General features: G+C 44.9%; 2 protein-coding genes across 12 annotated transcripts in view; one reads left to right on the forward strand and one right to left on the reverse strand.

Annotated features, from left to right (window-relative positions):
• Window positions 1-27,402, reverse strand: LOC104032340 (uncharacterized). 6 transcript variants are annotated; one of them, XM_075723685.1, is made up of 5 exons: window positions 27,388-27,402; window positions 14,369-14,469; window positions 6,802-6,890; window positions 4,815-6,015; window positions 1-1,647 (listed from the first exon to the last, which is right to left on the reverse strand). In XM_075723685.1, the coding sequence occupies exons 3-5, from the start codon at window positions 6,802-6,804 to the stop codon at window positions 800-802; spliced, it is 2,052 nt and encodes a 683-aa protein (XP_075579800.1). In that variant the 5' UTR covers window positions 6,805-6,890; window positions 14,369-14,469; window positions 27,388-27,402; the 3' UTR covers window positions 1-799. The 6 variants fall into 6 exon arrangements, with proteins under 6 accessions (XP_075579800.1, XP_075579799.1, XP_075579798.1 ...); XM_075723684.1 differs by lacking the exon at window positions 27,388-27,402 and adding an exon at window positions 26,601-26,615; XM_075723683.1 differs by lacking the exon at window positions 27,388-27,402 and adding an exon at window positions 25,281-25,290.
• The window catches only part of PTBP1 (polypyrimidine tract binding protein 1), a 31,602-nt gene continuing 29,395 nt past the window's right edge, over window positions 25,699-27,905 (forward strand). For 3 of the 6 annotated variants that reach the window (XM_075723688.1, XM_075723694.1, XM_075723689.1), the window contains exon 1: window positions 25,699-25,804. In XM_075723688.1, the coding sequence (XP_075579803.1) occupies window positions 25,797-25,804 (8 nt within the window). In that variant the 5' untranslated portion in view covers window positions 25,699-25,796. Of the gene's footprint in view, window positions 25,805-26,488; window positions 26,614-26,633; window positions 26,794-26,951; window positions 27,042-27,905 lie in introns of those variants that run through there. The other 3 variants (XM_075723692.1, XM_075723691.1, XM_075723693.1) reach the window with 3 other exon arrangements.

Consider the following 27,905-nt stretch of genomic DNA (forward strand, 5'->3'; position numbering starts at 1 on the left):
GCCGAGTAAAATGTTCTTTTTATTAGGTTATGTCAACAATTCAACCCAACAACTCGACTGGACTGTAAGACAATATGTTGACTGAATAGTACTTGAACAGCTGAAAAAGTTGACTATGTCTACCAAAGTGTATTTATGTAGCTATATTTAGCACTCTGGGGAAAACACTTACCATAAAACCTTTCAACGCTATCAGCCATTTTAATAACTTTTTAAAACACAGTCACAACTTCTGAAACCTACAAATCTTTCACTAAGAAAAGTGACACAAACCTTGTTGAAAGCATTCCCATGAGATACGGATTAGCAGTTGGCAAACATGGCATTTTGGCATTCTCCTTCTGCCCCAGAACTAACTCGTGTTACTTATCTTTTTTACGATAAGCTTATACTACAGACTAAACGCTGTTTACAAGTCTCAGTTCCCCTAGAAATGAGTGCAGCTTAAACTCCTAGCCAAGCTATTCAGCTACCGAGCCCTCTTGATGTTAACGTTGGCTATTTTAACCATGTCATTAATAACAGAGTAGAATATTAGCTTGTTTTACAAACATGAAACCTAAGATTCTCATATTAACTTGCTGAATTATCAATTCCACTAACAAAGACCAACAGAAGTTTTTCGCTTAACCTGAAAGCTAAGGTGACGCAAATTTGTAGATGACATGTTCTAAGGTGAAACTGAAGAGAAGGATGTTGTCCTCAACCTATACTAAATATTGCCACTTAAACCTTTCAAAGACTACTTTGAAACTTCTCCCTGTCAAGAAGTGGCACGGCAGAAACTAAATGGATACCTTTATTTCCTGAACTTCTTTACGGGTCCTTTGACTTGCTGGATAATAATTTTCAAGATCTTTTCCATTTTGGCTTTTGTCAGGGACTTTCTACAGTACCAGATTTGGTCCCATATGGAGCAGAGAGGCTTGGGAGCTAGATAAAGTGGGTCATAGTCATGAAGCATATCCAGCGGCCTCCTCTTAGCGTACTCCTTGTAATCTGCGACTGGACAGTTACCTGGACTGTCGGGGTTGGCAAAGAGGCGCGGACCCAATTCCCTTGTATTTACCTCTGCACTCAGATCATCCTTCCACTCCAAGTACTCCAGCTCTCCCTCGTTCTTTTTTAGCACAAGCTGCCCCCAGTACAGATTATGGCTCTGACTATGGGTACTTGCCCCAAACCCCCTAATGATATTTGTGAACATGAGGTGCAAAAAGCTCTGAGGGTGCATCTTACTTAAAAGTCCCTTCTTACGAAGACTTTCCACATCTTCATCTGTCAGGTTCTCCAAAATACTCCACTTTCCCTCTCTCTCTTTTTGAGATAGGTGCTGGTGCTTTAGCTTCAAGGCTTCCTGAGACATTCTGAATTCCAACCCTTTAACCACGCTGTACTCGTAGCTGTGATCCTTGAGGTACCTCTCTATGCTGCTCTGAAAGAAGTGCAAAGAACTGGAGGAAAAATCTGTGCCGTTCTGTCTCTTTGCAGAACTGTAGAATGAGGCCAGGTAATTATCAAGGTCTTCGGGCGGCAGCTTATAGATCTCGCGCGTTTCAGAAGGGCAATGTAAAACCAGCCAGTCTTTGAAAATTTTTATATCGCCAGTGTTACGGTTTCTCTTATTCTCCAACTTCTTCAACACATCTAGAAGATAAGACACAGCTTTGAGGACAGCAAGAACTTACAAGGAGATCAGTGAAATATAAGGAGATGCAGAATAATGTTCACCTTCCTTCTAAAAGTAATTCAGAGATTATGGGACTTTCACAAACCCCTTCCTTTAAAGCTTTGGTTTAGATTTGTGTCCTCAACAAGCCAGCCAGCACCAGCCTAGACAGGGAAAGGGCTGCCTCTTCCTTGCTCTTTCTCACTTGGCTGGTGAATCTGCATACTACCGTGCAGATGAATTTAAGATATTCTTTCTTTTTTTAATTATGTTTAAATGGGAGAGAATGAGTTCCTAACAAGATTTAATCACTGAATGTCATTGTGGGGTGCACATGTGGAAAGCATTGGTGCAAGTTTTATGGGCCTTTTTGGACAGCAATACAGGACTGGGGACTGGACCCGTCATTGGTGGCTTGGCTCAATGTTGAACTTCACCCTGGCTGATTTTGGAGTTGACTCTGAGCATGCTTGTGGGACTGCACTCATGGGACCAGCTGTGTAACCAGCGGCTGCAGTCCTGAGCCTGCAGTCCTGAGCCTGCAGTGCTGGCTATGAAGCCCAGGCAATCCCAAATGGACTCGATTATACTTTCATCGAGTTGCAACTGCTCTGGTGTGTATTTTATAGGGACTGCAGGGGCCAAACTCTGCTCTGTTAAAATAGATGGGAGTTGGCCTGTATGCGGATCTTGTGACCTGCCTCAGGACCACGTAGCACGCATTTCATATGTTCAAAGTGTTGTACAATATAGTTTGCATTATGCAAAATCTATTTCAAAGCTTTCTTCTTTACAAAAATCTCTTCAGGCAGGAGAACTCTCATTGTGAAATAAAAACATTAACCAAAAGTTAGGGGTAGGTAGTGAGGGAGAACAAAAAGATGAGTAAAAGTATATTTTTTTTTTTTAAAAGGATTGCCAGGATTCCAGTTGGGCTCACTCTCAAGTTGCTATGGCAATACCACATCTACCTAGTTCGATGTAGCATGATAAATTAATTCTTTGGATTGCTAAAAAGCTCCATCTGCTCGCCTGTGACTTTTCCAGGGCTGAAGAGGGGTAGGTTGAAAAGGATTCTCGAGCCAACATCTAGAAATTCCCCTTCTTGCGCCATGTTATTTTATACGTGCTTAGTTGTTATCTTAAAATGCTGTGGCTGGACTGAGGTGGATTCTACTGATCCCTGTGCTGCTGGTTTGGGTTTTTTCCTTTTTTTGTTACTGACTGATCCATGTGAAGAGATGAATGGCTTGTAAATCAATACCTGCAGAGGCCTCACTTGAGCCATAAGCCATTTATCTTGGCAGAACCGGCTACTACACAGACATTCCCAGATGAATTCCCAGTCCCTTCTGATGATATATGTTGTCAATTACAAAAATAGTCAAATACTGTTCACAAAAAAACAACCATGCCAGATTGTACGGTTGTGGCTCCGTACAAAGGAACATGAATGTCCGTAACCCCGAGTCTATTCAGGAACATTAGTGGTGCTTTAAGTGTACACCATTGTGTTACAGACAAAATACTATTTCAGTAATCTCTTTTCTTTTGAAGGACACTGTCCAGTCCCCTGCGCTGCAGAAACCTGCAGTAGGCTGTTGCTCTTTAAGGTTACAGCTAGTTGAGACAGGTCATTATTTCAGCAGGGAAATGGGTATAAATGTCTGGTGCGGTGGGACGGCGGGCAGCGTCCGTCATTACAGCCCTGCCCTGCTGCCGGGGGGGGGGTGGGTTGGGAGATGCGGTTGGTCGGGAAGCATCCTGCATGGCCACAGGGCACTGCCACGGACAAGGCCATGGGGCTGGACTGTGAGTGTGGGAAGAGGACGGGTTTCGGGAAGGTGAGATGGGATTCTTGTACTGAGCGCGTGGAAGTGAGGCACACGCTGTTGGGGGCTGCTTCGCAGTTCGATGGAGCCAAGGCATTAAGCCACTGGATGGGAAACATGTCACTCTCTAAATTCTGTTTTAAAAATCTGCCTTGGTGTTTACACCTAGATACTAGCAGGCAAAACCATAAAACTGACTAGACAGCAGTTTACTTGGTATTAATGTGAAACAGCACCTGCAGGCACTCAAATCATTATAGATGCAAATTTTGTGGCTTTACTATAGCATCTTTAAAAACCCAGACATTTGCATGTTATTGAGGTGTTTAATCATTAGATTAAATAACATATATGTACCTGGATTAAGGTTCCAGTGTATTACACGCATCTATCCTAAAATATGAGCATTTATTAAACAAATTGAAACGATTTCATTGAATGGCTTCCCCGCTCCTTGCAAAAGGCCAACATAATTTTGATAATGGCCACACACTGTATGTCGGCTGTTCCTTCTTGTGTGGATGGTGTCCGTTTTATAGCAGGATTAAAACAGCCGCAAGCTAGGCTTCTAAAATCTTTGTCAAACAACATATTCTTATGATGCGGAATCATTTAAAATACGCTCTGAGTGTGGCTTAACCTTGGTATTGAAAGTTCCCTAGTAAGCAGAGTATCTTGCAAGTTAATGTTTGAGCAACTATAACTCTCCCCACTCCAGTAGGATTCCAAGGACAGAGTAGATGAAAATCTTGAAATTCTTAAAATGACTAAAGCAATTTGTTTAGCTCATGTAATTTAATATGCAGGATTGAAACTTTGCTCCTATTGCAATTTCTGGGATTTTTGCCACCAATTTTGGTGCAGCCAGAGTTTGAGCCACAGTTTCTCTATTTCACTGCTTTAAAAGTTACTTCCTCTTATTTTCTTCTCTTGAGACCTCAGTTCCCATCTCTGGCTCCAGTTTCTCACAGGGACTCTCTCTTAAGTACAGCCAACATACTGTGTGGTGATACTAAGTAAAATGAAAGACCAAAGTATTCAAACTGGGTAGTTGAGGCTGGGCCACAGCCAAGCACACATCTGGGTACCTCAGTGAACGGCATTATCTAGTGAAGCGCTGACTGCTTAAGGTAGGAACCTTTTTCATCCCTTTTAGTAGAAACAGAGTGCCCCAAATCAAAGGCTTTTACTTAGACGCTACAATACGGAGTTTGGCAGCTACATGAACTCACTCTCCTTTAATATTTTGGGAAAGTGATTAATAGAATGTGCCCACATACCCCCCTCAGGAACAAAACTCCAGGCTCTCTTACTTTTATTTGAAGATGCAGGTGGATGGTCTGCGTTCTTGCTCTCTGGACTTAATGATGCTGAAAGACAAGGTGCGTACCCAGATCCTGACGGTTCACTCTGCTCAAGAGGGTTTTCAGTAATGTTCCCACTTAAGCCCATTCCTGGTATGCCATGCTCAGGAGAGCTCAGCTGGAGTTGCTGCTGGACATCTACAGTGGCTTCAAACCCAAAGAATGCCATAGAGGCAGGTGACTCAAGTTGGGCCTTTGCTTCAATGTTGGAGATGGGAACAGATTTTACGTATTCTTTTGGTATTGCTGACCCAGAGGAATTTATTGCTCTAGAAGCTTCAGTTATGGACCTTGCAGGATTAAGAGGGCCTAACCTCAAGAAGCTGCTGTCCAGGCTCTCCTGATTGCTGATGGGGGACTTCAGAATGCAGGCAAGATTTAGGGGTGGCTTTCCTGCAGGAGCAAAGCCAGATGTTTGGGTGGCTGTCAGCTTGTTAAATGCCATCTTCTGATTGAGAGGCATTTGCAAATCTACCTCGGCAGTTACACCTTTAATTGGCGATTCTGACAGAATATTCTGGTTCATTCTGCTTCCTTGGTTGTCTTCATCTGATATACACTGTTCTTCATCAGAGATGATTTGTAGATCTTCGTTGCTTTCTAGCTTCACCTTATGTCTTTCAGTTTTGACTTCACCACCAGATATTGACAAATGCTGCTCTGCTGCAAAGCATGATTTCATGGACTTGCTACTTTTTTTATTTTCTCTGTGTGGTGCTTCATTATGTATTATGTAGACTGCATCGTCTTTCTGCTGAGTGACCCCTGGAGATCTGCTGCATGACCCTGTGCTAACAGCATCTGCTTTAGCCCTCTCAAAAGACTGGGTCATCCTGAACCTCTTCTCATCTACATTAGCTTCCCTTGATGAAGCCTCAGAAGATACTAACCTCTTTCTCTTTTCTACAGCTTCATTCTCTTCTCTGCTTCTGATGTATAATTTTCCACACTGCCAGTGATACGCATGTCCAACTCCACATATCCACAGAACAGAATTGTCCTTGCTAGGATGACCCATGTTCTGCACAATTTCCAAGGCTGGGATTTGACTGCATATGGTCCCATGAGTGTGTGCCCAGGTCACAAGATTGGAGAGATCCATGCGAAGTGAACTGGCATCGCTGCACCTTCCGTCACAGACACTCTCATTCTGAAAAAACACGTTGGAGATAACTTAAGTGAAAGAGGATGTGCATAAAATAGCAGTCCTAGGGACTGTTTCTAGCCCCATCTCAGTAGAGCAATAATTGTAGATCAGCGATTCCTCTAATGATTCTTTTTAAAAAAACAATTTGTTCATTCTTTAAAAGAAATAAATTTGTCCACTTTGAAGACCTGGAGGGTAGTTTGTGGGCATGGTCCTGGAATGATGACTTTATTATAGATATAATTTATGCGTACCTATGGGCTCTGAGTCTTGATCAAGTAGCTCAGCTTAACAATTTATCATAACTCAGCTGAGAGATAGCAGCTGTTCATGTGTGTTCTAAATCCACAGCGTAACTGAGATTAACGCTCCCACTGAACCACCCCAGCAGTGACCACAGCTCAGCTACTGCAACTGGCTGAAGCATAGCGCTCTGCTTGCAAGTCTGAGTCCTGTGATCCGAGAAAGCTTGTACCCGTGGCCAATTCTGTGCTAGCTTACAGAAAATAACAAGGGGAAGTGTCAGGAATCAGCTTCTCGGTCTCCCACCTCCCCACGGCCAACAGGGCTTGTAGTTCTTTCATCTGTCAAAATGGTAGCACTACTTGCATCAAAGGGAAATTGGATATATGAAGAAGTTGTCTGTGGGAGGCTTCTCAGAAACTAAAAAATGGACCTTGCATCCACATCTGTAAACCTTGTTTTAAAAAAAATCTACTGTTTTTAATTCTATAATTGATTCCATTAGAAACAACTGTCTAGGGTATTTATGCTAAAAGGAATACTTACCATGCTGCTGCTTTCTGTCTCACTGAGCCTTCTCTCAGGTGGAGATCAGTAAGTGACTGTTTGAATAGTCTTTCTTTCTCTCTCAGAACCTAAAATAATCATCATACATGTGTGCGTGTCTATGTGTGTATATACACATATATATTAAAAAAAAATCTGGCTAGCAGATGCAACTACATTTTTCAATGCTCTGTCCAAAATAAATGCTACTGCAGAACATGTGCCTTCATTAAGGTAAGCTCCCATTGAGCTCGACTGAACTATATATCGAAAGCTTGACTTGTGTAAATATTTGCAGGATTAGCCTCTACAGTGTACCAATCAAAGTTGAAACAAAATATAAACATTGAAAACAGAATTTTAAAAACCAGACTCTGTGAGATGTTCCTTTCAGCCCTGGTGCTTTGAATGCAGGCTGCGGTTAGCAATCTTTACTTCTCCAAATAGTGAACTGCAGAAACAGAAGAACCAGAAATAGGGAAGCTAGTTCAGATTCTGACATTATCTGACTATTCAAATAGTAAAAAAGAGGAGGAAGATTCCTAACTAAAGAATTATTTGCTATGTGTAACTCATATTTACTAGAGACTAAATCTGAAATTCTCCCATTTTGAAATGTTCTATGTAGTAGTCTGGAAAGTCATCATCACTTCTGTGTAACAGCTTTGAGAAGAACAATTGGTCACATAACTTACCGTCAACATACATATTACAAGAGAGCCAAGAAGCCTTATGAGGCTATGTGACTGGTACTGCATGCATTTACAGTTCATAATGGCAGTCTTTGCTCCAGGCATCTTAGTCTATTATTAATTAAAAGCTTTGCATTTAGTGTGGTGGTAAAAGATGCCAGACTGAAAGCACTGGATGCAGGAATCTTGTCTAAACTGGTTCTTTGAGCAGCTCTGGCCCAAATGTGACGCGGCTTCCCGGTGAGAATAGGCCCTTGTTGGCTTTGAAGGTGAGCGTGCACGTGCGGACAGCCCAGCACAGCATGAGTACACGTCCTCACCGGGTGCGTGAGCTCGAGCCTCCCGCTCTCCAGCTCTGCACACTCCTATTCTCCAGGAAGACGGGAGAAGGCCATCCCAGCTGACAGATGTAGGGCTGCTTGATAATCCGTGAATGCGGTGTTTGTCTGCAGGGATTTATTTCATGGGTATGCTAGTTAAACTGAGGGAAAGCCTGTCAGCGCACAGGCAGGAAGCTGCCGTACTGCAGAAGCCCTGCTGTGCACCAGCACCCAAGGCGGAGGCTGTGCCCAGCGCCTTCAGTGCCCTACCTCCACCGGCCGTGCTTACCAGCTCCGCGCGAGGCGGCAGGACGAGGAGGGACCTGGGTGAGGCTGAGGAAGGGCTGTAAGAGTGTAACTGGCCAGGCTGCTGGGGGTGGCCACCAGCCCCATGTGCAGGGCAAAGCGTGGTGGCTGCTGCAGGGCTTGGCCAGCATCAGTGACATGAGGTGGGGATGTGGAAACCACGCGGTGGAAGGCCCTTACCCTCTCCCTCTCCAGCCTGGCACCAGGACAGGGTCACTTGGGGTTCCCCAAGGCCACCTGCCCTAACCCAAACCCCCTCACTGCCCGCAGGGCTGGTCTGAGGGCACCCGAAGACGCCTGGCTGGCTGCGGGTGGGGGCAGCTGCCTTCCCCCTTCCTGTACCCCCATCCTCACCATCCAGCAGCAGGGGCCTCCAGAGCAGGGTTGAGACCAACCAAGCCCAAACAAAACCCAGTGATTGTGAAACTGCCTCTTGGCCAGGCTCCCACACTGAGGAGGAGCCCTCTGGGAGGGTGTTTACAGGTGCCCTGCTCTGTCAGTTCCAAACCTGCAGAAACCGAGGGGCAGCAGAGTAACAGTAACTTGCTGAGCTCCAAGGCTGCAGCTGGCCGGGCTCTTACCCACCTGTGAAGTGAATGCTTCGATCTGCTGATGCCAAAGCGAAACGTGCTTTGCTGGATGCGACGCCTAGGTGCGTAAGCATGCAAAATCTTTGGGCAAAAGTTTAATTGTTCCAAGCAGGAAGCGGGAGGAAGCTATGGAAGCAGTGTGGGCTTCCACGCTGCCCAGCACGAGGGAGCCTGTCTGCTGCCTGAGCAAGGCAGGGGTAATGACTACAGTGACAAATACCCGTAGAACAATTAACGAGTGCTTGGTAGTTAGGCGAAGTTCAACCCTACGAGAAAAGGAAGGAAACAAAAGCAAAGCATACAAGAAGAGCCCTCTCCAACCTCAGGAGATAGGGCAGGGAACTAAATGTCCCTTTCGAGAGAAAACCTCAGGTCAAATCTCTCGCAGCGTGTGGGCTGTACTTCCCAATGGGGAATGACCAGCAGGCATCGGAACCGCTGCCGTTTGGGGGGGGAAACTGCTGCATGGCAGCACAGCTCTGGAAGGCCCTTCTGCTCTTACACTAGTATCAATCCATATGCTCTTCTTATGGCTTTCTAATTATAGTACGGATAATTTTAGCCTAGAATGCTTTGCTGTTTGCATATGCTAGCTTGTGAAACATGCAGAGCTAGGATTTTCAAAGAATTTTCTAACTGAAATCCGCTGCTTGCTTTAAACACAAACCAGACCAAACCCCTCTATTTTAAAGCAGCAAATGCATTTTGAGCTCTCCACCTCTGTTAATCTAGGTGTCACTGTGATCTCACTCCTAATGAATTGTAGAAAACAGGGTTGGAAGTCACCTCAAATGGCCATTCCAGCTGTCCTCATTCCTCACAGAAAAATGAGCTCTGCCCAAACTTCTCCTCAGGGGTGTTCATCTAACCTGTCTTCCAACCTTCCAAGGACAGGGAATTGGCCTATTCCTGAGCCTTGCTGTGCCTCAGAAAGCTGAACGTAAACTTACGGGAGAACCGTTTTTCCCCTTCTGAAGTCAAAGAGAGTTTTATCTTCAAGTTCAGCCTGTGTAAACTCCTCCCTAGAGGCCTGAGCTTGCTTGGACAAACTAAAAGGAACTTTCGTGCCAATAAGTTGGTGCTGACAGTTAGTGTGGGAAAAGGTAACAGAAACGGAAGCTTTGCATGGTCATAAGGCCATGAAATTACTGACTTGGCAGATGAACATCTTGATTTCTGTCACTGGCGTCCTTAAATGGAATGCTTTTATCTTTCCTTATCTCCAAGCACATGTCTTCCTTTTCCTGATCTCTTTGGGGGGAAAAAAAAAAGCGCCTTTTTTTCTCTTGATATTTAGTTCCAAATAAAGGCTCTGGTAATCAACTAAGGATACTTCTTCAGTCCACTCCTGCTCTCATATTTACATCAGCTGAGAGAAACTGTCAAGTGGAATGAGTCTGAATTTACAGTTACAACTGAGCGGGGAAAAAAAAATGAAATATGTATTTACCCACAAAGGCTGAACTGACATACTTCTCATCTCTTCAATTAATACAAATCCATCTTGATCACTGCCGCAATTTTTACCTGCTTCCAACAAAACCAGGATCTTTGTGGGGGAGGGTTCTGGGGTTGGGGCTTGGGGGTTGAGTTTTGGTTTAAAACCTTGTGTCTGGCTCAGTATCTGCATGGCTGTGAGTGATGCAGCGTTTTAATTGTCTTTCCAGGAGAGGCTCCCATCTGATAATGGACACTGTGTATGCAGGACCCACACCTTTGTGCAGAAAAACAGGACATTCCAGAGCTGTATGGTAAATGTTTTCATTTTTTTTAACCCATAGGGAATTTAGTGCACCAATGTAACCTATAGTTAAGTGAATTCATGCTCACTGGAGGAAAAAAGCAAAAAGAAAAATCTACAAGATTTTGCTTTCTCATGATTCTGATCTACACAGTAAGCTTTCAAGACGTCAGCACAGCATATGCTTATTTTACCTCTGTATTCAAGAAAATGTGGCCAAGTAATTTCAAAGAAGTCTACAGCATTTCAGTGGAGCTCTTAAAAACTCAAGGCTGACTAAAAGCATTGAAATGCTTATACCCTTTTAAGACTTTTCTGTGTCTAGTTTGAGCCCTTGGGGGGAAAAACATACTCAGCACTTTCTGAAAATTATTCTCTTGGAAGGTCTGTCAAACACAGGTACCTGGAATCATCTGAGAATGTAAACATCTGAATCTTACTCTTTTTACATTTCAGTGGACTCTGTGCAGCCTTATGGTATGCTGAAGGTTCTCTGAAACCCTCTGTGACATACGCAGGCTTGTGCAAGCAGGATAACTAAATAAAGAAACTAATTGTATAGGCACGACAGCCCTTTACCACTTTGTTCCTGTCCCTCCACCCTGTAATAGTCCTAGCTATGTTTCTCTTAAGTCTTATAACATCTATTTCACAGATTAGAAACCTGAGGCACGCACAAAGCAAGTAAACATGAGAGCTTTGGCTTTTCAGCTCCAGATAAGACAGTGCAGGAAACTGCAACAATCCCGGTAGGAAAACAACAGGATACAGAGCAGCAGTTCTTAAACTTGACTCCCGCCCCCTTCCCCCCCGCATGGATTGTGTGCTCCCACTCGCTTGAGAAACACTTACTGGGGGCAGAGGGACACGGGACAGCTGTAAAATACACATATAGGAGGGGACGTATTGCCAGAGAGCTGCCAGGAATGGAGTGAGGGACGCTGGCGGGGGGATCTGGTGTCTGGGGCAGGAATGGGATGAAGCCGTACTTAAACACATCTGGTTGCAAGACGGCAGTTGAGAGCAGAGCAGAAGTAGCTCATGGCTGCCAAAAATCATTGAGCTTGTCCCACCACTTCTTAGCAAGGGCCTTTGGGGTGGATTAATCATTTCCCAGCACATCGTTTTTCCTGTTCTCTGCAATGTTTGTTTCCCTCCTCCCCCTCCCCTGTACAAGAGCCTTCTCAGCACCTCTTCAGCTCTTTTCCTGCTTCACCACGTCCTTCCACCAGTACCTCCTGCCTTACTTGCAGAAATACAATTCCCAGGATACATTCTGTACTTGCTACAGGGCAGCATTCCTCCATTTTGAGAGATGCTCCCAGAAAATAATATCCAGTATATCTGATGGAGGGCAGGGTCTAATTGCATGCACCAGCCCTGAGCAAGAGAAGAGAGACTGCTGTTAAATATTAGCCTACAGCACCACATTCCTTAAACAAGAGCGTTTTTGTTCAAAGAATCGTACACAATTTTTTTCATGAGTCCTAATTATCTCTTCTCTTGAGGGTCTGTGTTACAGAGCTGCTGTCCTTGAAATGTAACTGTGAGCTCTAAATCAAGTCTTAAAAGAGCTAATAAAAGCTGCAGCCAGCTGGCAAAGGATCACCTGGTCCAACAAACAGTAATCAACCACTAAAACCAGCTGTAGTAAAGGAAAAAATTAATTTAAACCCATGAACTTCTATAAATAGGTCCTAATATTTTATTTCCCCAGGAAGAAGTGGGAAAGCTGAAATTAGTGATGGGCAAATCTGTTCCTTGGGCAGAAAATGCTACAAGGTTGATAATAATCGCATTAGTTACCCTGTTAACGCTGCCATTTGTGAACAGCTTCACACTCAGGGTTAGTGCTGCCAGGGGAGAGCAGGCTGTTATTTTCTGTAACAATTCTATATGCAGGCTGTTTTTTATATTTTTTTGGTATTTTTTGTTTTCAGTTCTGCGTTACGAACAAGTAAAATGCATCAGCATAGAACTGACTGTGGGAACTTACTTTGTTCCCCAGCAGCCATTTCTATTAAAATGATCTTCTTTCACTTTAATTAATGGGAGGAGATGTGTGTTGGCAAGAAGGCATTTGCAAGAGTGTTTGCTAACTCTTTTAATTGCTTCTCTCGCTATTTGTGGTATTTTTTTATAAAGCACAAGCTTCGCCAGCCATGGGATAACATCACCATCTCCTACTATAAAAATCACTTTTAATCCTCATAGTTTCGTGGCGTTTGACTGCAACAGGCTCAAAAATAAGACGGGAATGATGTAAAACTTGGATTCTTTTCTGATTCTTTTCTCTACCAGCCGGCGCCGGGGCTGTCGCAGCCGCCCGCCCGGTCCCCGGCAGAGGGTGCTCGGCCACAGGCCACGCGTGGCCGCCCCGCCCGGGTCCCCACTGCCGGCAGCCTCCCGTGGGCCCGGGCTGGCCCACGACGGCCTTCGCTCGCCGCTCCGCCCCGGCTTTCCTCGGCGGGCCCACGCCAGAGCCCTGCCGCTGGCCCTGGCTCCCATGCTGAAGAAACGCTGCTGTGAACACAGGGGTCAAGGTCCTCTTACGTTTATATTTAGGGTGACGGTGCCATCCCAACGCACTTCCTTATTCCCCCCAAAGAACCTTTGCACCTGGAGCTCCGGGGGAAGAAAGCAGCAAAAATTCAGTGCAAAGCTCTCGCCGTAGATTTACCGACTCTCAACGTGCCAACTTTATAGGAAACTTGCTATCTTACTGCTAAAAATATGGCAGAAAAATGCTGACCGGTCATGTTGCCTTAGCCAAGCACAGAAACTTCTCCATCTGCAGTCCTTGGGGCAGGGATAAGGGTGTTACTGTAGCTTCAGTTCTTTTGACTTCTTTTCTGCTGACAGATTTTTTTTTTTTTATATCAAACAGCAAAAGTTAACATCCCGTTTGGGAGTTTGCTAAGGGGAAGTTGCAAATCTTACTTGTTTGATTTTATTGTCAAAGTGTTTATTGCAGCTTTATATATTTCTGAGCAGCCTTTTAAAGTTTAACTAAAATCATAGTGTGGCACACGGCATTTTTTTCTACCATCTGCTAAACTAAAATGAAATAACCAGTGCTGTAAGCCGGAGGACACATCATCCAAAGTTTCAAACACTGAACTGTGAGCGGGGGCCTAGCATCCATTCTTCTTTGCTTGATCTGAGCCAAAACACTCTTCCCTTCTGTTCTGCATCACACGTTACCTGTCCGCAAACCAGACTTCATAACACACTCTGGATGAAGTGTGGTAGAAATTCATTATTAAATAGTATTTGTGGTGAATCTGTGACTTGTAATTAGACACAATTGTTCACAATGAGACATAGGAACCTCCTTTCTTACAATACAGAACAATTTTAATGACTGACACCTCAACTCATTCCCAGGCTTGAAGATTTCACCTTTTTAAAACACTTAAAATCTGTGGTGACTCAGTCTGGGGGTGCATGTAGAAGTCAGTCTCGTTAGCAACAGGCAAAGAGCTAGCTCTCGTTTTTACATCTCAAGTGTTTATGAAGGTTTGCTGAGGATGCAATGGTAAATGCCTCCTGGGAGTAGAAGAAATAACTTTGTTGGTAAACAAAGAGGAGGGAAGGTCCCCTCTGTGTGGGATTACTTTTTACAATCTCTGCTGGTGTCTCTTAGGCAGATGCAGATGCCCACAGCTGGCACAGGGAGAGCACAGGGAAACCCAGGGTGCGGTACCCATATAAAGGAAAGGTGCTTGTCCCTCACAAAAGACGTCTTACCAAGCAGCACCCAAACTTTTTGGCCACAGGCAACTTCATTAGTTTCATGTTATCTGGCCATGCTGATAGGACATTTGGGAGCCTAGCAGGCTTCGCACCTTTGGAGCCTTTGCTCCTATTTAATTTTCTACTATTGTCCTTGTTTTGAAATGCCACTTTCTCCCTTACCTCCTTCCAAGGTCAGGGAAGATGCTTTGGGAAGCCTCCTGTGGAGCACAGCAGCCTGTAGAAGGACAAGAATCTCACCGGCTCCTAGAGGACAGGGAAGCCTAGGAAATAAGGGAGAGAGACAGAAGGTATTAGTTATTTAGAAAAGTGATCTTAAAGCAACCTGAAGATCCCTTGTGTGGGATGGAAGCAATAAGCAAAAGGCTCTGCCCTGAGTGCTGAGTCTGCACTCAATTTTTACGGGTTCTGAATGGCATGCTTGAGGCAGGAGCTGGGATTGGCAGTATCTGGAGAGGCACCAGTAAGAGGCAGTGGCTCCCAGTTTCTGTCTCCCACTTCAAGCGCTGTATTCAGCAGGAGCTGAGAGCCTCACAGATGAAAAATACCACAGATGGATGGCATCTTGCCTCCTGGAGAGGCAGCAAAACCCAGCATTGGCACACCTAGCTGCTACTTTAGAAAAGAAAAAAATGCTCTGGCATAGTATCCGCAAGAAGATGCCAACCCTTGTCCTACAGCAGTGATAACACATGTTCCAAAGTGTGAGCAAGAGCAAACAATTAAGCCCACTCTACAGATTCAAGCAAAACTTGAGCCAATGGTGGATTTGGATCTGGAGTCCTCTGCTGAAATTGCCCTGACTACACAAAAGGCACTTCTGAAAATACATTTTGGAAACTTTCTCCAAGCCTGTACCACAAGCGCAGCTGCCTCTTACTGGCTCTTCCAGCAGATGCTCTCAGATGACTAAGGCATCAGTGAATGCTTCTTAGAAAATCACCTAGGCTGCTGGCTCCCTGAAGCCTGAACGGGTACCTCAAAATAGCTATTTGTGCGTGGCCAAGCTCTTTGGAACACAGGCCTGGCTATTAGAGGACTGGGTCACAGCCACAGCCGTGCTGCTCTGTTTACATAAAATCCTTTTTGTTCCTTCGGTGACCACATGTGTACTTAAGTCCTCATGACAAAACTTAAAGAGGGAAGAAACTTGCTAGCTGACTTCTAGTTGTTGCAGAAGTCACTGGTCAACTCGCAGTATGAAATTAAGTATTTTCTCAATAAATGAAGTATCACTTACATCTTTTTTTAAGCCCTGATCTTAAAGCAAGAAAATATAGCTGAAGATGCCCCTCTGAATTAAACTTGGCTCTGCAAGAAGGCTGTTTCAGTTCATGAAAATCATCCTGTTGGCTTTAGGTGCTTGCAGTCCATGAATAGCAGGGAGTCAGTCAGGGACAGATCTCCAGCATTAAGATGTGCCAGTGGTTCTTGCCTTTCTAACTAGTCCAGTTGTTGGGAGTCTCTTTCATACAATGTTGATGCTGTGTTTTTAACAAGAACACCTATGAATTAAATGGTGTTTAGAAAATGCACAGGGTGCGTGCAGACCAGGTAGCTGTGCATAAAACTGACAGTTCTGCAAATAAGGAGCCTTTTGTGCCTCTGCGTTTTGGTCACCCATTAAGGCCCCATGGCTGACAAAGCACCCCTCGCACGGTGCTCCCCGTCATCGCCCTCTGCATTTGCTGCCCTGGTATCTGAGCATCTTACCAAATTAAATATTAAACGTTCTAAAGCGTATTGTGTTTCTTTTGTTCCTTTGGCAACTGAGATCTCGACTGCTCTCAATTCTCCCTGACTTCACATTTTGCAGGTTCATGTCTTAATGTTCTTTTAATGCTTAATTTAATACTCTGGAGTTCTTACTACGCATTCATGTCTGTTACAGAGAAAATTTGGTGTACACTACTAGACAAGGAGATAGCTATTTAATGAGCAGACATTTCTCATCAGCATCCAGACCCTAACCTACAAAGATGAGAAGTGCTGTGGGGAAGAGGTGGACGGGCTACGCAGCGGTGGCTGGCTGGACAAGAAGCTGTGTTTATTCTTAGCACCAAGGGTCACACCAAACCCTGCCACTGATCACACTGACAGCTCCTTACGTTAGCCGAGGCCAGCTGTAACTATATAAATAATATTCAAAAATAATATTCAAAAGTGGTCAGTCTCTGTATTAAAACCCCAGTTCTAGGATACGGGATGTAAGCCGCTGTTTCTTTTCATACACTTCTATTTAGTTTGATCAAGTAAGAGCAACTCTGTTTTTAAGTCTGAAATCAGAACGTGAGATTTCTTAACATTTTCACCATCTGAAACACAAGCAAGTCTTCATACCACAAAAGCAAAAACCCCTCGGCTTCGGGAGCAAGGTTTCCCTGCGCTGTTTCCATTGCATAACGTCCTTCAGGAACATATGGGCCAGCAAACAGAAGACGTCCGCTGCATAATTATGGCACTGACAAACCAATTGAACCTCAGCAGCTGCCACTGGGGAGATTTCATTCATTCCCAGTATTGCCTTTTAAACTTAAGTGGCACTGGAACAAACACATCTTTGATCCAAGTAGGAAATCATTTGGAGCTTTGTGTTTAATAGAGCTGAAGCCCTGGGAAAATGATGTCTTTATTAGCCTGTATGACAATGCGGGCCTCATGGCAGGCACACAGCGGTTTGGTGTGTCAGTCCTCTTACTTTCTCGGATGTATTTGGACATATTTGTTCTTGAATCAATGTGGAAACAAGGACTTTAATTCAGCTGCGCTGCCGAAGCGCCTATAAACTGCATGCATGACATCAACAAGAAGTATTTGGGAAGGGGAAGAGGGAGCACAATTTTGCCAGTTCCAAAACAGAGCTGGTACGTCTCTGCGTTTCTGTCCTTGTGCCATGTCGTGCCCTTTTTGGGGTCACTTGTTTCTCCCTTATCTCCAGGGGAATTACTGCACTAATCAGGGTGTTGCATACTCCAATACAGAGGAATATACATGGCTGATACTGTGCTATATACACATATGTATTTAGGTATGCCTCTCTGTGTGCATATACCTTTAGATAATAGGACACCTCTTCAAGTGTTACTGAAATTTGTGCCAGCACATTCGCTGATATAATTTAATGAAAAATACTAAAAAGCCATCTGAAGAATCCGGTAAGGATACATTTTGGTGTGTTCCAGGCATGTATATTATAACCTGCAAGATTAGAATAAATCCTGCTCTGAATGGAAGCCTAGTGAGGAGGAGGTAGTGGTATGATGCCAGCTGCCTGTTCCATGTGAGGTTCTTCTCTCCTGCTATATATTAGTTGTGATGCTACTGTATGAGCTAATCAGCGCAAGGCCTAATTATAATTATGCTCCTCTTCCTGAATAGAGCAATGTCTATTTAGACCTGAGTACATACCCGGGCATGTTACGGGAATATTCTTAAAGGACATCGGCCCTTTGTTGTGCATCACAGTAAAGAAGAAAAAGATTACGTTGCCTTATACCGAGGCAAACGTAAACGTAGCTTTGCAAACTTTGCAACAGTAAGCTTACTAAGAAAGCAGTTAGATCTATAAAATATTCAGTAATGATTCATGGAAAGTAGTCACTAAAAATTCTTAATCCATTCACTTGCAGTAGTTTATTGAATTTGGTTTGGCAATATAGTTAAAGAAGTTGTCTGTGTTTTCATCCTGAAAAGATAGCATTGGGACTATATTCGAAAATACCATCTTGCTGTTATTTTTTTAAAAAGTATTCCCCTGGATCCTTCAGAAACTACTTAAATGCTTCATTTCTTAGAAGGTTGCTTTAGAAATGCAAGTAAGAGAGTTCCCAGCAAAACCACTTTATCTTATTTGCTGTTGGAGGTAATTGTAAACATTATAAATCTAAATATTACTCTTAGCTACAAACAATTATATCAACTGAGAAATGGAAGCTGGCTTGCACGCAGCAAAATCCGACGTGCTTACAATAGGAGAGCGAGCAGCTTGCAGACACACACATCTAATGGAGAATTTCTAGATGCTCTGCATGTGTGTCTCTATCTCTTTTAGGGCTCCTTTTTTCATTTAAATCAACTGTGCTTAGGCTATGAAATCCCCCTGTCTGGAGTCATCCAGCATCTGTGTAATAGCCATTTAAATGGCAGATGCAATGGGAGACAACCTGACGACAGAGGACATAGCTGATGAGCTAGCATTTCGGCGAACAATACCTCAGGCTGGCAGGTGAGCGACGGAGAAGCTTTAGAAATAATGCATGAGCTGCAGGCTCCCCGTCCACGTTAGTCTGTTACAGCGCTGCTCACCTGGGCAGCGGCCGTTTCATTTACGGTTCATCTCTCTCACAATGTCAGCTGCGCTGCTGGAAGAATTGGTGTAACGCGGCAGCCCGATAATGGACTTGGGAAAACCAGGCTACTGGTGCTGGTGTGCTTTTGCGAGAAACAGGCACCAGGGCTTTCCGGTTCTGTGAGTTACGCGGAGCCCTCAAGGTTCCAGCGTGAGCAAGACCTCTTTGAAAACCTGCTTGCTGAGCCATCAAGACCCCCTAAGTGGTTTATCAGGAAACTGGCACCATCATTAGAGGGTAATAAAATAAAATCATTGTAAGGAAATGAAAGAGCATTCCAGTCCGTTTCTGAGCAGATTTGTAGCAAGGGAAAGCGACTGAACTGCACTAATCTTTCATTGCAAAAAATGCCCCCGAATAAAGAAAAATGAAATGCAGAAGTGCAGCTACAGAAGAGAACAGAAATTATGTTTATTTCCCTGCCCTAGGATAGCATGGGGAGATGTGCTTGTAGGGAGGGTTGTTTGTATAAATAAATGTTCATTCTTGGCAGTGGAATGCAAACTATGCTGAAGGGCTGGAAACAGACCACTTTGTAAAGCTGAGGCCAGAGCAAGGGAAAGATGAAGCGAGGTTGTGGGGAGGAAATTCACATTCATTTTTAGCAACTTGGAGAGTTTCTCAAGCATGTTTGACATTTTTAATTATGCTGATGTAGAGCCTATTCCAAGGACAAAAGAAGTCAGGATTACAGGATAAACAATTAGGAAATTTCATACCAGCCGGCTAGGGGTAGTGTTGCCTGTGGGTCTGGAGACTTTGCTGAAACACAGAATCATCTTTCATACTTTCTAGACAGATGGAATTTGGATGTCTTGCAAAATCTTCACCTAGGTCAGGAGACTCAGGTCATGGTCTTACAAACTTTTACCAAAGGCGTATTTTTTGATAGCCCACGTTAGACAGGAAAGAGATTAGTCTGAACTGCTGCTATTTGTCCAGGCTTTCCTGCAAGGTTTCCTGAGAGGGTAGGAAACAATCTTGCTATGTTTATATCAATTGTCTCAGAATCTGTAACTTTACAATGGAAAATAAAACTGAAATTTCTCACTGAAAATAAGATCAGCTCTACAGTATCAAATCACAGAGTCATGGCCTGTTTGTCCATTTTCCACGCTCAGAACATCCTGCCTTGTGACCGCAGCATCTCACTTTACGTGTGTACCGGTGGAAAAGAGCTTAACGTGCTTGCTCGCCCGCCTTCCTTTCTGAAGAATTTGAAAAAAAAATGTACCTACATTTCAGTTTCTGTGTCAAGGGTGATATATATGGCACTGGAATGGCAAGAGTTTCCCATCTGTTGTTGAGCAGAAATGTTTCAGAAACATCATACGGTTGGGGTTTCTAATGCACACCTGCTCTGTTTGCCTCGGACACCCTGCTCCGTGTGCCAATGCAGGGGCTGGTGCTGGCACTCCTATGAGGAGGATAGTTGAGTAGGAACTTGCACTCTCTTTGAGATAATGGAAAGTCACAGAGGAGGTATCCAGCTTTTGGGCATGAATAAATCATTAAGGGTATGAATTATTCAGTGCTCATCCCTACAACACGTGCTACATTCAGACTCGAGAGGCAGTATCCCTATTGTGTGGGTTTTCTTCCCAAACATTACAGATGTATGACAGGCTAATGAATCTAAATATTCAAATGAAAGGATGGGAAATAAGATTAAGAGAATAATTTAAAAAATAGCAGTGAAAAGCTGCTCGAAAGAGTTGTGACACCTCAGGCTAGCATTACAACAGCCAGGCAATCTTTTAACTCGGTGGCGTTGTTGAAGCAAGCTGTCCACAACAGTTGAGAGTCACAATGTGAAGTATGAATAAATAGCGGCTTAGGAAATTGGAAACACAGGTTGGAGGAAAGAGCTGCAATTATGGGCACAGAATCAATACAGAAACTGACCCAGCCTTCTAGTAACCTAACACAAAAAACCAGTATGGGTATTACCTGGATTTCCCAAATGCCAGCATGTGATCTTGGTAGCACTTATTAGATAATTAAAAAATTCTGGGCTTAGATATGTGTTGTAAGATCTGTATCTTTGCCCTATGGTGCTTTTTTTAACATTCCATTTATTATGAGCTGAAATAGGTTGAATTAAGAGAAGAATTGGGTGGCACTGTTAAATCTGTATCACTGTAATTATTTTAATTCCACACCCCAAAATCACAGAGCCTGTGGCCCAGGTAAGCAGGGACAAGCTATGATCCCTAAGCAACACATGCTGACAGTTTATTATCCGAGAAGGCTGCAGCGAAGAGTTGCAGTTCTGGTGTACGTTGCAGGGGGTATAATCAAACCATAGATTAATCCACACCACTCCAACAGCCTGGATGGGGGGAAAAAAAAAAGTCCTGTGTTGAATAGCCAGGAAATGGCCGGTTCATCCTTCACAGGAAATGAGTCACCGAAAAGCATCCGGGAGGAGCAGCGAAGACAGGGAAGTTCTGAAATAACATGGACTGATAACAACAGAATACTGCGTACAGATAAGTCTCTCATTTTGTCACAGATTAGAAAGAAGGAAAGAAACTTAAAATGTGAGCTCTTGTGATTATGCTTAAAATGTTAAGTTGATATAACTACTTGCAGCACAAAAAATACCTGCAGGTATAGTCAGGCAGTCTTGTTAAAAGGTGAAATCGGAATGTGCAATGGCAACACTAATCGAAGTTCCAAGCACAGATATACTTGCTTGCGAAGTGCTTTTCAACTTTGTCCCTGGAAGGGAGGCCTCAAATTGCTGTGGTGGCACCGCTGTCAAAAATCCAGCTTATGGAACTTGTAAGCTGGTTAGAAACATTTACTTCTGTTTAATACTGAAAGTGTATTAAGCTCAATTCCAAACCAATTTATTTATCAATTACCAATTGGTACACTTTTTGTTAATACTTATGCTGCCAAACTCTTAGGATCAGTGGAAAAAATACTCCCTTGCTAATGACATATACTGCTTGTAAAGCCACAAATCTGCAGTTAAGAAATGAACTTTTCCCAAGCACTGGAATTAACACAGCCAGCTCTCCAGCGCCTCTGTGTACCCACACCTCTTCCTCCAATAACGCCAGCTTTCTGCCTGCGTGGCTCACGACTTCTGGTCCCTCTCCTTTCCCTTCCCTTCCCTTCGGCACGAGCTGAGTGAGGGGATACCCATGCTCTCAGCAGTTTTGAGCCATGTGTGAACCGACGGGCCGATCAGAAGCCATGTGTGTCTTTTCGTTGGACTGATAAATGCAGCAGTGAGTTTGCTCCTTCTCTGCTAGCTCTAGACTAACCATTTCCAGAGCTGTGATGTGGCATCATGAATGATGCACAAAAGAATGTTCTGGCATCCTGAGATGTTGCTAAAGCTGCAAATACTCTTTTAAATAAAACAGCCACGTTAATTGAAAGGGGTTTAAAGTAAAGCAAAGCAACAAAAAGAAGCAAAAGTATTTGAAATGCCCCCTGCCATCCAAGTTTCATTGGGACTATATTAGTAGCACCCTTATATATGAAAGAGTTTCCTGGTTTAGGACCTGGCAGGGTACTGTGAATAATGGGGGAGGAGGGGAACTTGCAGGAAAACAGTTGTCATTAAAACCAGTATCTAGGATATACCATTATGCACAGTAGTTTGGGTTCCTGAACAGAGACCATATTTTAGGAGGGTTCTTATTTTCAAGTCACTGATAGAAACGTTGGGTGGAAGAGGAAGAAGGGGAAAAAAACTTTGCTAGTTTGCAAAGGAACATAGTTATGTAGAGAAGTGTCCTGTGACTGTAGTACAGGCTTCAGAGCTATTTTAAAAATACAAAGGAAAAAAGGCAGGAAAAAGGTCTTTTTTGTTTCAGAGGGTTTTTCTTCCCTGCCTGGTAAATTAAATTCAAAGAGATAACATAGGCAGGAAGGGCTTAAAAAGAGAAAAACCTGGGTGTGTCCCGCCAAGGCCTTTCTAGCAAGTGAGTAACCGGAGCCCGGGGGAGGGTGGGACCATTTTGCTGGATTGTACAAAAGAAGTTGATCTGTACTTTTTCCCCTTTTCCCTCCTCTTTTTTTCTCACATGGCCATTTTCATGGGGGCTTCTTTTTCAAAACAAACAAAAAGATACACAGAGGCAGGTCTTTCTCCCAGCTGTTTTTTTTTTTTTGTGTGTAAAGTATTATTTTGTTCTTAAACGCATTCTCCTGTTTGGCCCGGAGAAAGACTGTGCATTACCCAATAACATCATTAGTCAGTTTGCTACCACAGTATCTGAAAAGACGCTGTCTAAAAAATTCTGTTAATTACAGGAAGACGTCTGATAAAATGTTGCATAATCAACATTTCTGCTAGAACTATGGAAAATCTGAGCGAGCTTGCACGAACCTTAAAAGAGTCTTTTAAGTTAGACCACAATTGCACAGGAGAGGTCTTTGAAAAGTGATAATTCTTTGATGGCATCCACCTGTGTTTGCTTTTCCAAAGATATCTGAAAAGCAGCTGGGATATCTGCACATGCAATAAACTAATGTCAATAGCTACTAGAAAATCAGATATTGTTCTTCCTAGTGATCAGTATCTAGCATTACTGACTTTTTTCAAAGTCTTTGCGTCATGTTCAGGGTACCCTTCTTTAGGGTACACTTCTTTACAAGTGGACTGAAAAACCCCATACTGGAAAAAAAAGAGTGATTCTGTCTCCATACTATCCTCTACCAATGAGGGATTTCTTACTTACAGTATATAAACCAGATTATTCTGAAGGGAAGATGAAGTGAAACACCTCCATGGGAAACACTGTTTAAAATAGGCATAGTTCAGGAAAGTGCATTGTGGCTTGTGAGATGGGAGTTAAATTCCTGCTCTGCTTTGATCAAAACACTTTATCTCTCCTGCTCTCAGCTCAGCAACTCTATAAAGTGGATCGCCTAATCCCATCATTTTCCCATTCTTTGCCTCATCAAAGTTGTAAATCTCTTATCTGTGGCAGAAGCCGAGCCTTTCATATGCAGTACCTAGTAAAATAACTTTGGTTTCAGATGAGGCCTTTAGTCGCCTGTAGCGATAGGTAAGAACATCCTTTTTCTCCATTTTAAAGGTCACTGCTGGAACAAGGGCAGAATGGCCAGGGAGCCCAATAAACCAGAGATATGAAAATTAGAGTTACCAGCTCTTGGTAAGATCAATGGAAGCTCTTGCATTTCACAAATGGTGACAAGAGTGAGGCAGTAAGTTGATGTCTGGTCCTGGCCAGCAAAATATCTGAGCATTGCCCCACTCTCTGAGAAAAGAAAGCATCTGGCCATAGGAACCAATACAGTAATACGTGTTTGGGAGAAAATAATAGACAGTTTCACTTTCCCCCCCCCCCCCCATATTCATGTGTCTAGTGTACGCTTCAGAAAGAAATGAGAATATAAAATGCATGTCTGTACCTGTCAAAGTTACCTGACATTAAGCAGAAACTCTGCCCAAGGATAAGACTCCGAATTTCATTTGCACTATATTTTTTAAATCCTTTTCTGAACCTCCACATATGTACCACTGACACGGCTGTGTTACAGGTCAGGTGCTTCCAACAGTGGCACTGATCTATATTAGTGCTTTACTGTTTACCACAAGACAATAGAGGTGGATTGGCAGAATTGTACAAATGTTTTCACAAAAATGTCAAAAGTGGGTGCGCTGGTGAGGTACGAAGGATCCGTTCTACAGTAAGACCAGTATTATGTTGCCTAGAAACACTCAAAACAGGGTTGCAGCTAATGAAGCCAAGATCAATGCGGACTGGACATTTGATATTTGATTCAATGCTACACAAGGGACTTGCGCGAGGTCTGGGACAATTAATTCTTGTGCTGCAGTCAACGGATAGGGTAATGACAAGTGAGGCAAAGAAAATGAGTAATTGCTAGTAGAATTCCCAGTGAGAAAATAGTCTATATTTAAACAAGAGATATACAGCATTTCATCTATGGAAGCAAACTGCTTTACAGAATGATGTTAGTGGAGAGGAACCAGCAACGGCTCGGTGGACAGGAGGACGATCCCAAGATCTGCTTGGGCTCCATCAGGATCCTGATCCTCGTGTGCCTGTTCCTGCACAGAACAACGTAAATGCACCGGCACCGTCTACAGCAGGAACCAGACAGGCACTCGCTTCTCCCTTATGTTTTTTTAGGGGCCTTCGTCTTGTGGCACATGAACAAGCTCGACATGAACAAGTTTTTAAGGGAGCCACAGAAAGTGTCTAACACAAGTTAAGTCCATTGTAGTAGACTTAAATTTACTATAGATGGCCCAGCACCTGAAAAGGAAATCTTCTAGAGGTTTTAAAATCCCCAAAGATAGGAAATCCATGGATTTTACCTGAATCTCTACAGAACTAAGACCTACAGGCAATGACACACATCAACAGGGAAATAAGCTTATCTAATTAACCACTGAGGTCCACCTGACCAAAAAAGAGCTGTTTTGGTCAGCAAACGGTGTCAGGACTGTAACTTAGGAAATATATGATCCTGATGCCTGAGCAGAGCAGATAGGTGTTATGTCTTACCTCACAAGTTTTCTCTCTCTCTCTCTCTCTCACCCACTGGGTAATCTTTATCCTTAAGACATTAACTGTAATCAAACAGACTTTATCCTGTATCTTAAATAAAACTTCTAAGTGCTGTCTAGTCCCCAGACTGGCACTGCTAAATAATTAACCTAATTTCGGCGAGGCGCCCGCTCTCCCTTACTCGAGATGGCAACGCACCGGAGCGCGCGGCTTCCCTGCCCGCAGCCAACATGGCGGCGGCGGCTGGGCCGCTCCCACAGGCCCGGCCCGCGCTGCGGGTGACAACACAATGCGCACGTTGGGGCCCTTGCCCGTATTCAAGATGGCGCCCAGTGCGGTTATCCCATGCCCTGCCCCCAATCAAGATGGTGGATCCGTGTGGCATTTCGGCATCCTTCCCGCTCTCAAGATGGCCCCTCCCAGCCGTCTCCCTTCGCCTACCGAATGGCGCCGCGCACCGGCGCTTTGCTCCGCCCCTCATCCCGCCTGCAGCCAATAGGCTTCGCGAGGGGCGCCAGGGCGCCAACCCTCGGAGGCGGGCGATCCCCGCCCCTGCTATCAAGATGACATCTGCGATAGCCAATGGGGCGTTGGCGCGGGTGAGGCGGGCCGGGCGGCGCCGCCATTTTGTGAGTCTATAACACGGAGCGGTTGGGTTCGTTCCTGCTATTCCGGCGCCTCCGCTCCGTTCCCGACGGGTCTCCTCCGTGTGCAATGGACGGGTGAGTCCCCGCCGGCCCGGGCCTCGGCACGGGCGGCACCGTGCCGGGGGCCGCGGAGCAGCGTTGCCGGACCTTCCCCGGGGTGCGGAGGAGGGGGAGAAGGCGGCCGAGGTTCGGGACCCGCGCCGGGGGCTGGGGCGTTACCTGAGGGGGGGGGGGGGGGGGCGCCGAGGGTGCGGTCGGGCCGCCCGGCGGAGGCGAGGCGGGAAGGGGAGGGGGCGGTCGCCGGCGGTGCGGGAGCGGGGTCTCCTCCGCGGGGCCGCCCTCCCGGAGCCCCTCGCCGTGGCGGGGGGGGGGAGGGGGGAGCGGGGGCGGCCCCTGCTCCGCGGCCGCCGCCCCGCCGCCGCGCCTCGTGCGGACCGGCCGCCGCGCGCGCTCCCGCCTCGTGCTCGCGCTCCGTGCCGGGGGTCCCGCCCGGGGGAGGCCGCCCGGTCCCCGCCGGGGCTGGGCGCGGGGGCGGAGCGGGGCGGGGGGGGCCCGGCCGGCGGCGGGGGCGGGCCCGGCGCGGCTCCGTGGCGGGGCGGGGGGGGCCCGGGGCGCCGGCAGCGGGCGCACCTGGCCGGGGGGGGGGGGGGGGGGGGGGGCAGCTGGAGCCGGCGGCTGATTCACGCCGGGGCCTCGCTCCTATTGTCTGGCGCTTTCGCAAGCGGGGGCGGGGGGGGGTGTTCTCGCTGGATTTTCTTTTGTGAGCGGTTTTCCGACCAGCACAAGTTTTTGCACCAGCGCCCGAGGAGCGGGAGCGCTCTGGGGCCCGCCGGGAGGCTCGCTGGAAGTAAGGTTTCCGTTGCAACGTTACCTGAGCTCCATAGGTAAAACTGCAGCGGCGGAGCAGAGCTGCTCTCCTGCTCCCTCCTCTTTCTATTGTCCAGTTCTGAACTCCTGCGAGATAAAACTTTCCCTCCGTGACTGTTTGACTCCTGCAGTTTTTCTAGAGCGCGACTCTTCTCTCTTGGGCAGCGTTGATTTCTCTTTAATCACCACCTCATCCGGTGTGTTGCTTCAGAAGCGTTTGCTTTAAAACTGTTTTATCGAGGCGACCCTGTCAGAAATGAGGTCTTCATATTTCTCTCGTCTCGTGTGGCGTATTCTTGTAGTGATCTGACTTTTGTTTCTTCTAGAGCGCAGTAGTTAAAATACTTCTGAAGGCCTCCGAGTAAGCAGTTTGTTTTCGCAGAGCCTTAAGTATGGGAAGCCCAAATTAGTGCCTCCTTGCTGCTTGCCTCGGAACACTAGTCTGGTGAGAATTAGGCGTAGTCACATGTCTGGTTTTTTTTACACACTGAAAAGGTGGTGTCTCAGAGCTGTTTTCATCTTAAAAAAAAAAAAATCATGTATCTTATTAATTTTTACAGTCCAGGGTGCAGTTCAGGTTGCTCTGCTTCTTTTAACAAGTTGCTCATCATGTTGAATGATATTTAAAAAAAAAAAAATCTTCAGCATGTGAAATGATACATTCTAATGGCAAAAATTAGTGTTAGCAGCTGTCTTCACCGTAGTTCCTAGGAAAGCTGACTTACTGTCTGTGTTAAAATAGTTGTTGTTCTACTGTAGAAATTTTCGTATGAGTCTTAATTACCCATTACCTTTTGAAGATCTTGGTGCATGTTCTGTTTACCCTGTGAAAGCTGTCTCCTGTTGAAACTTCAAAAGCTGCTTCTGAAAATGGTTTTAGGTTTTTGCCTAGCTGTCAGTGAGTGGCCTCTCTGGCTACAGGCTTCTGTCTGCTTCTCCTACCTAAAATGATACCTAGCTGTGCTTTTCAAATCATCCTGTTTGAGTAAGTGGCTTTGTTAAAGTATGCAAGGAGTTCATATGGGAAATGCTGCTTTGGAAAATACCTAGAGGTTTTACTGGTGCTGCTTAATTTTTCCCCTTACTGTGTAGGAATTATCCCATTCCATGTAAAAGGTAATTTTTATGAAAGGCTTTATTGCCTATTCTTTCGGAAAGGAGAAAAGTTTTAATCCCCTACTTAAGGTTGACATAGGACAAGAGAATGAAACTTAAGAAACAATAACTTATTGAGGGGGTATGTGTGTGAACTGGAAGTGTATTGCACATTTCTTGGGGGGGGGAAATTCTTTTAAATGTTGTTGGTGCT

This window comes from Pelecanus crispus, chromosome 20, assembly GCF_030463565.1.
Source record: "Pelecanus crispus isolate bPelCri1 chromosome 20, bPelCri1.pri, whole genome shotgun sequence".
In the NCBI taxonomy this organism is placed as follows: domain Eukaryota; kingdom Metazoa; phylum Chordata; class Aves; order Pelecaniformes; family Pelecanidae; genus Pelecanus; species Pelecanus crispus.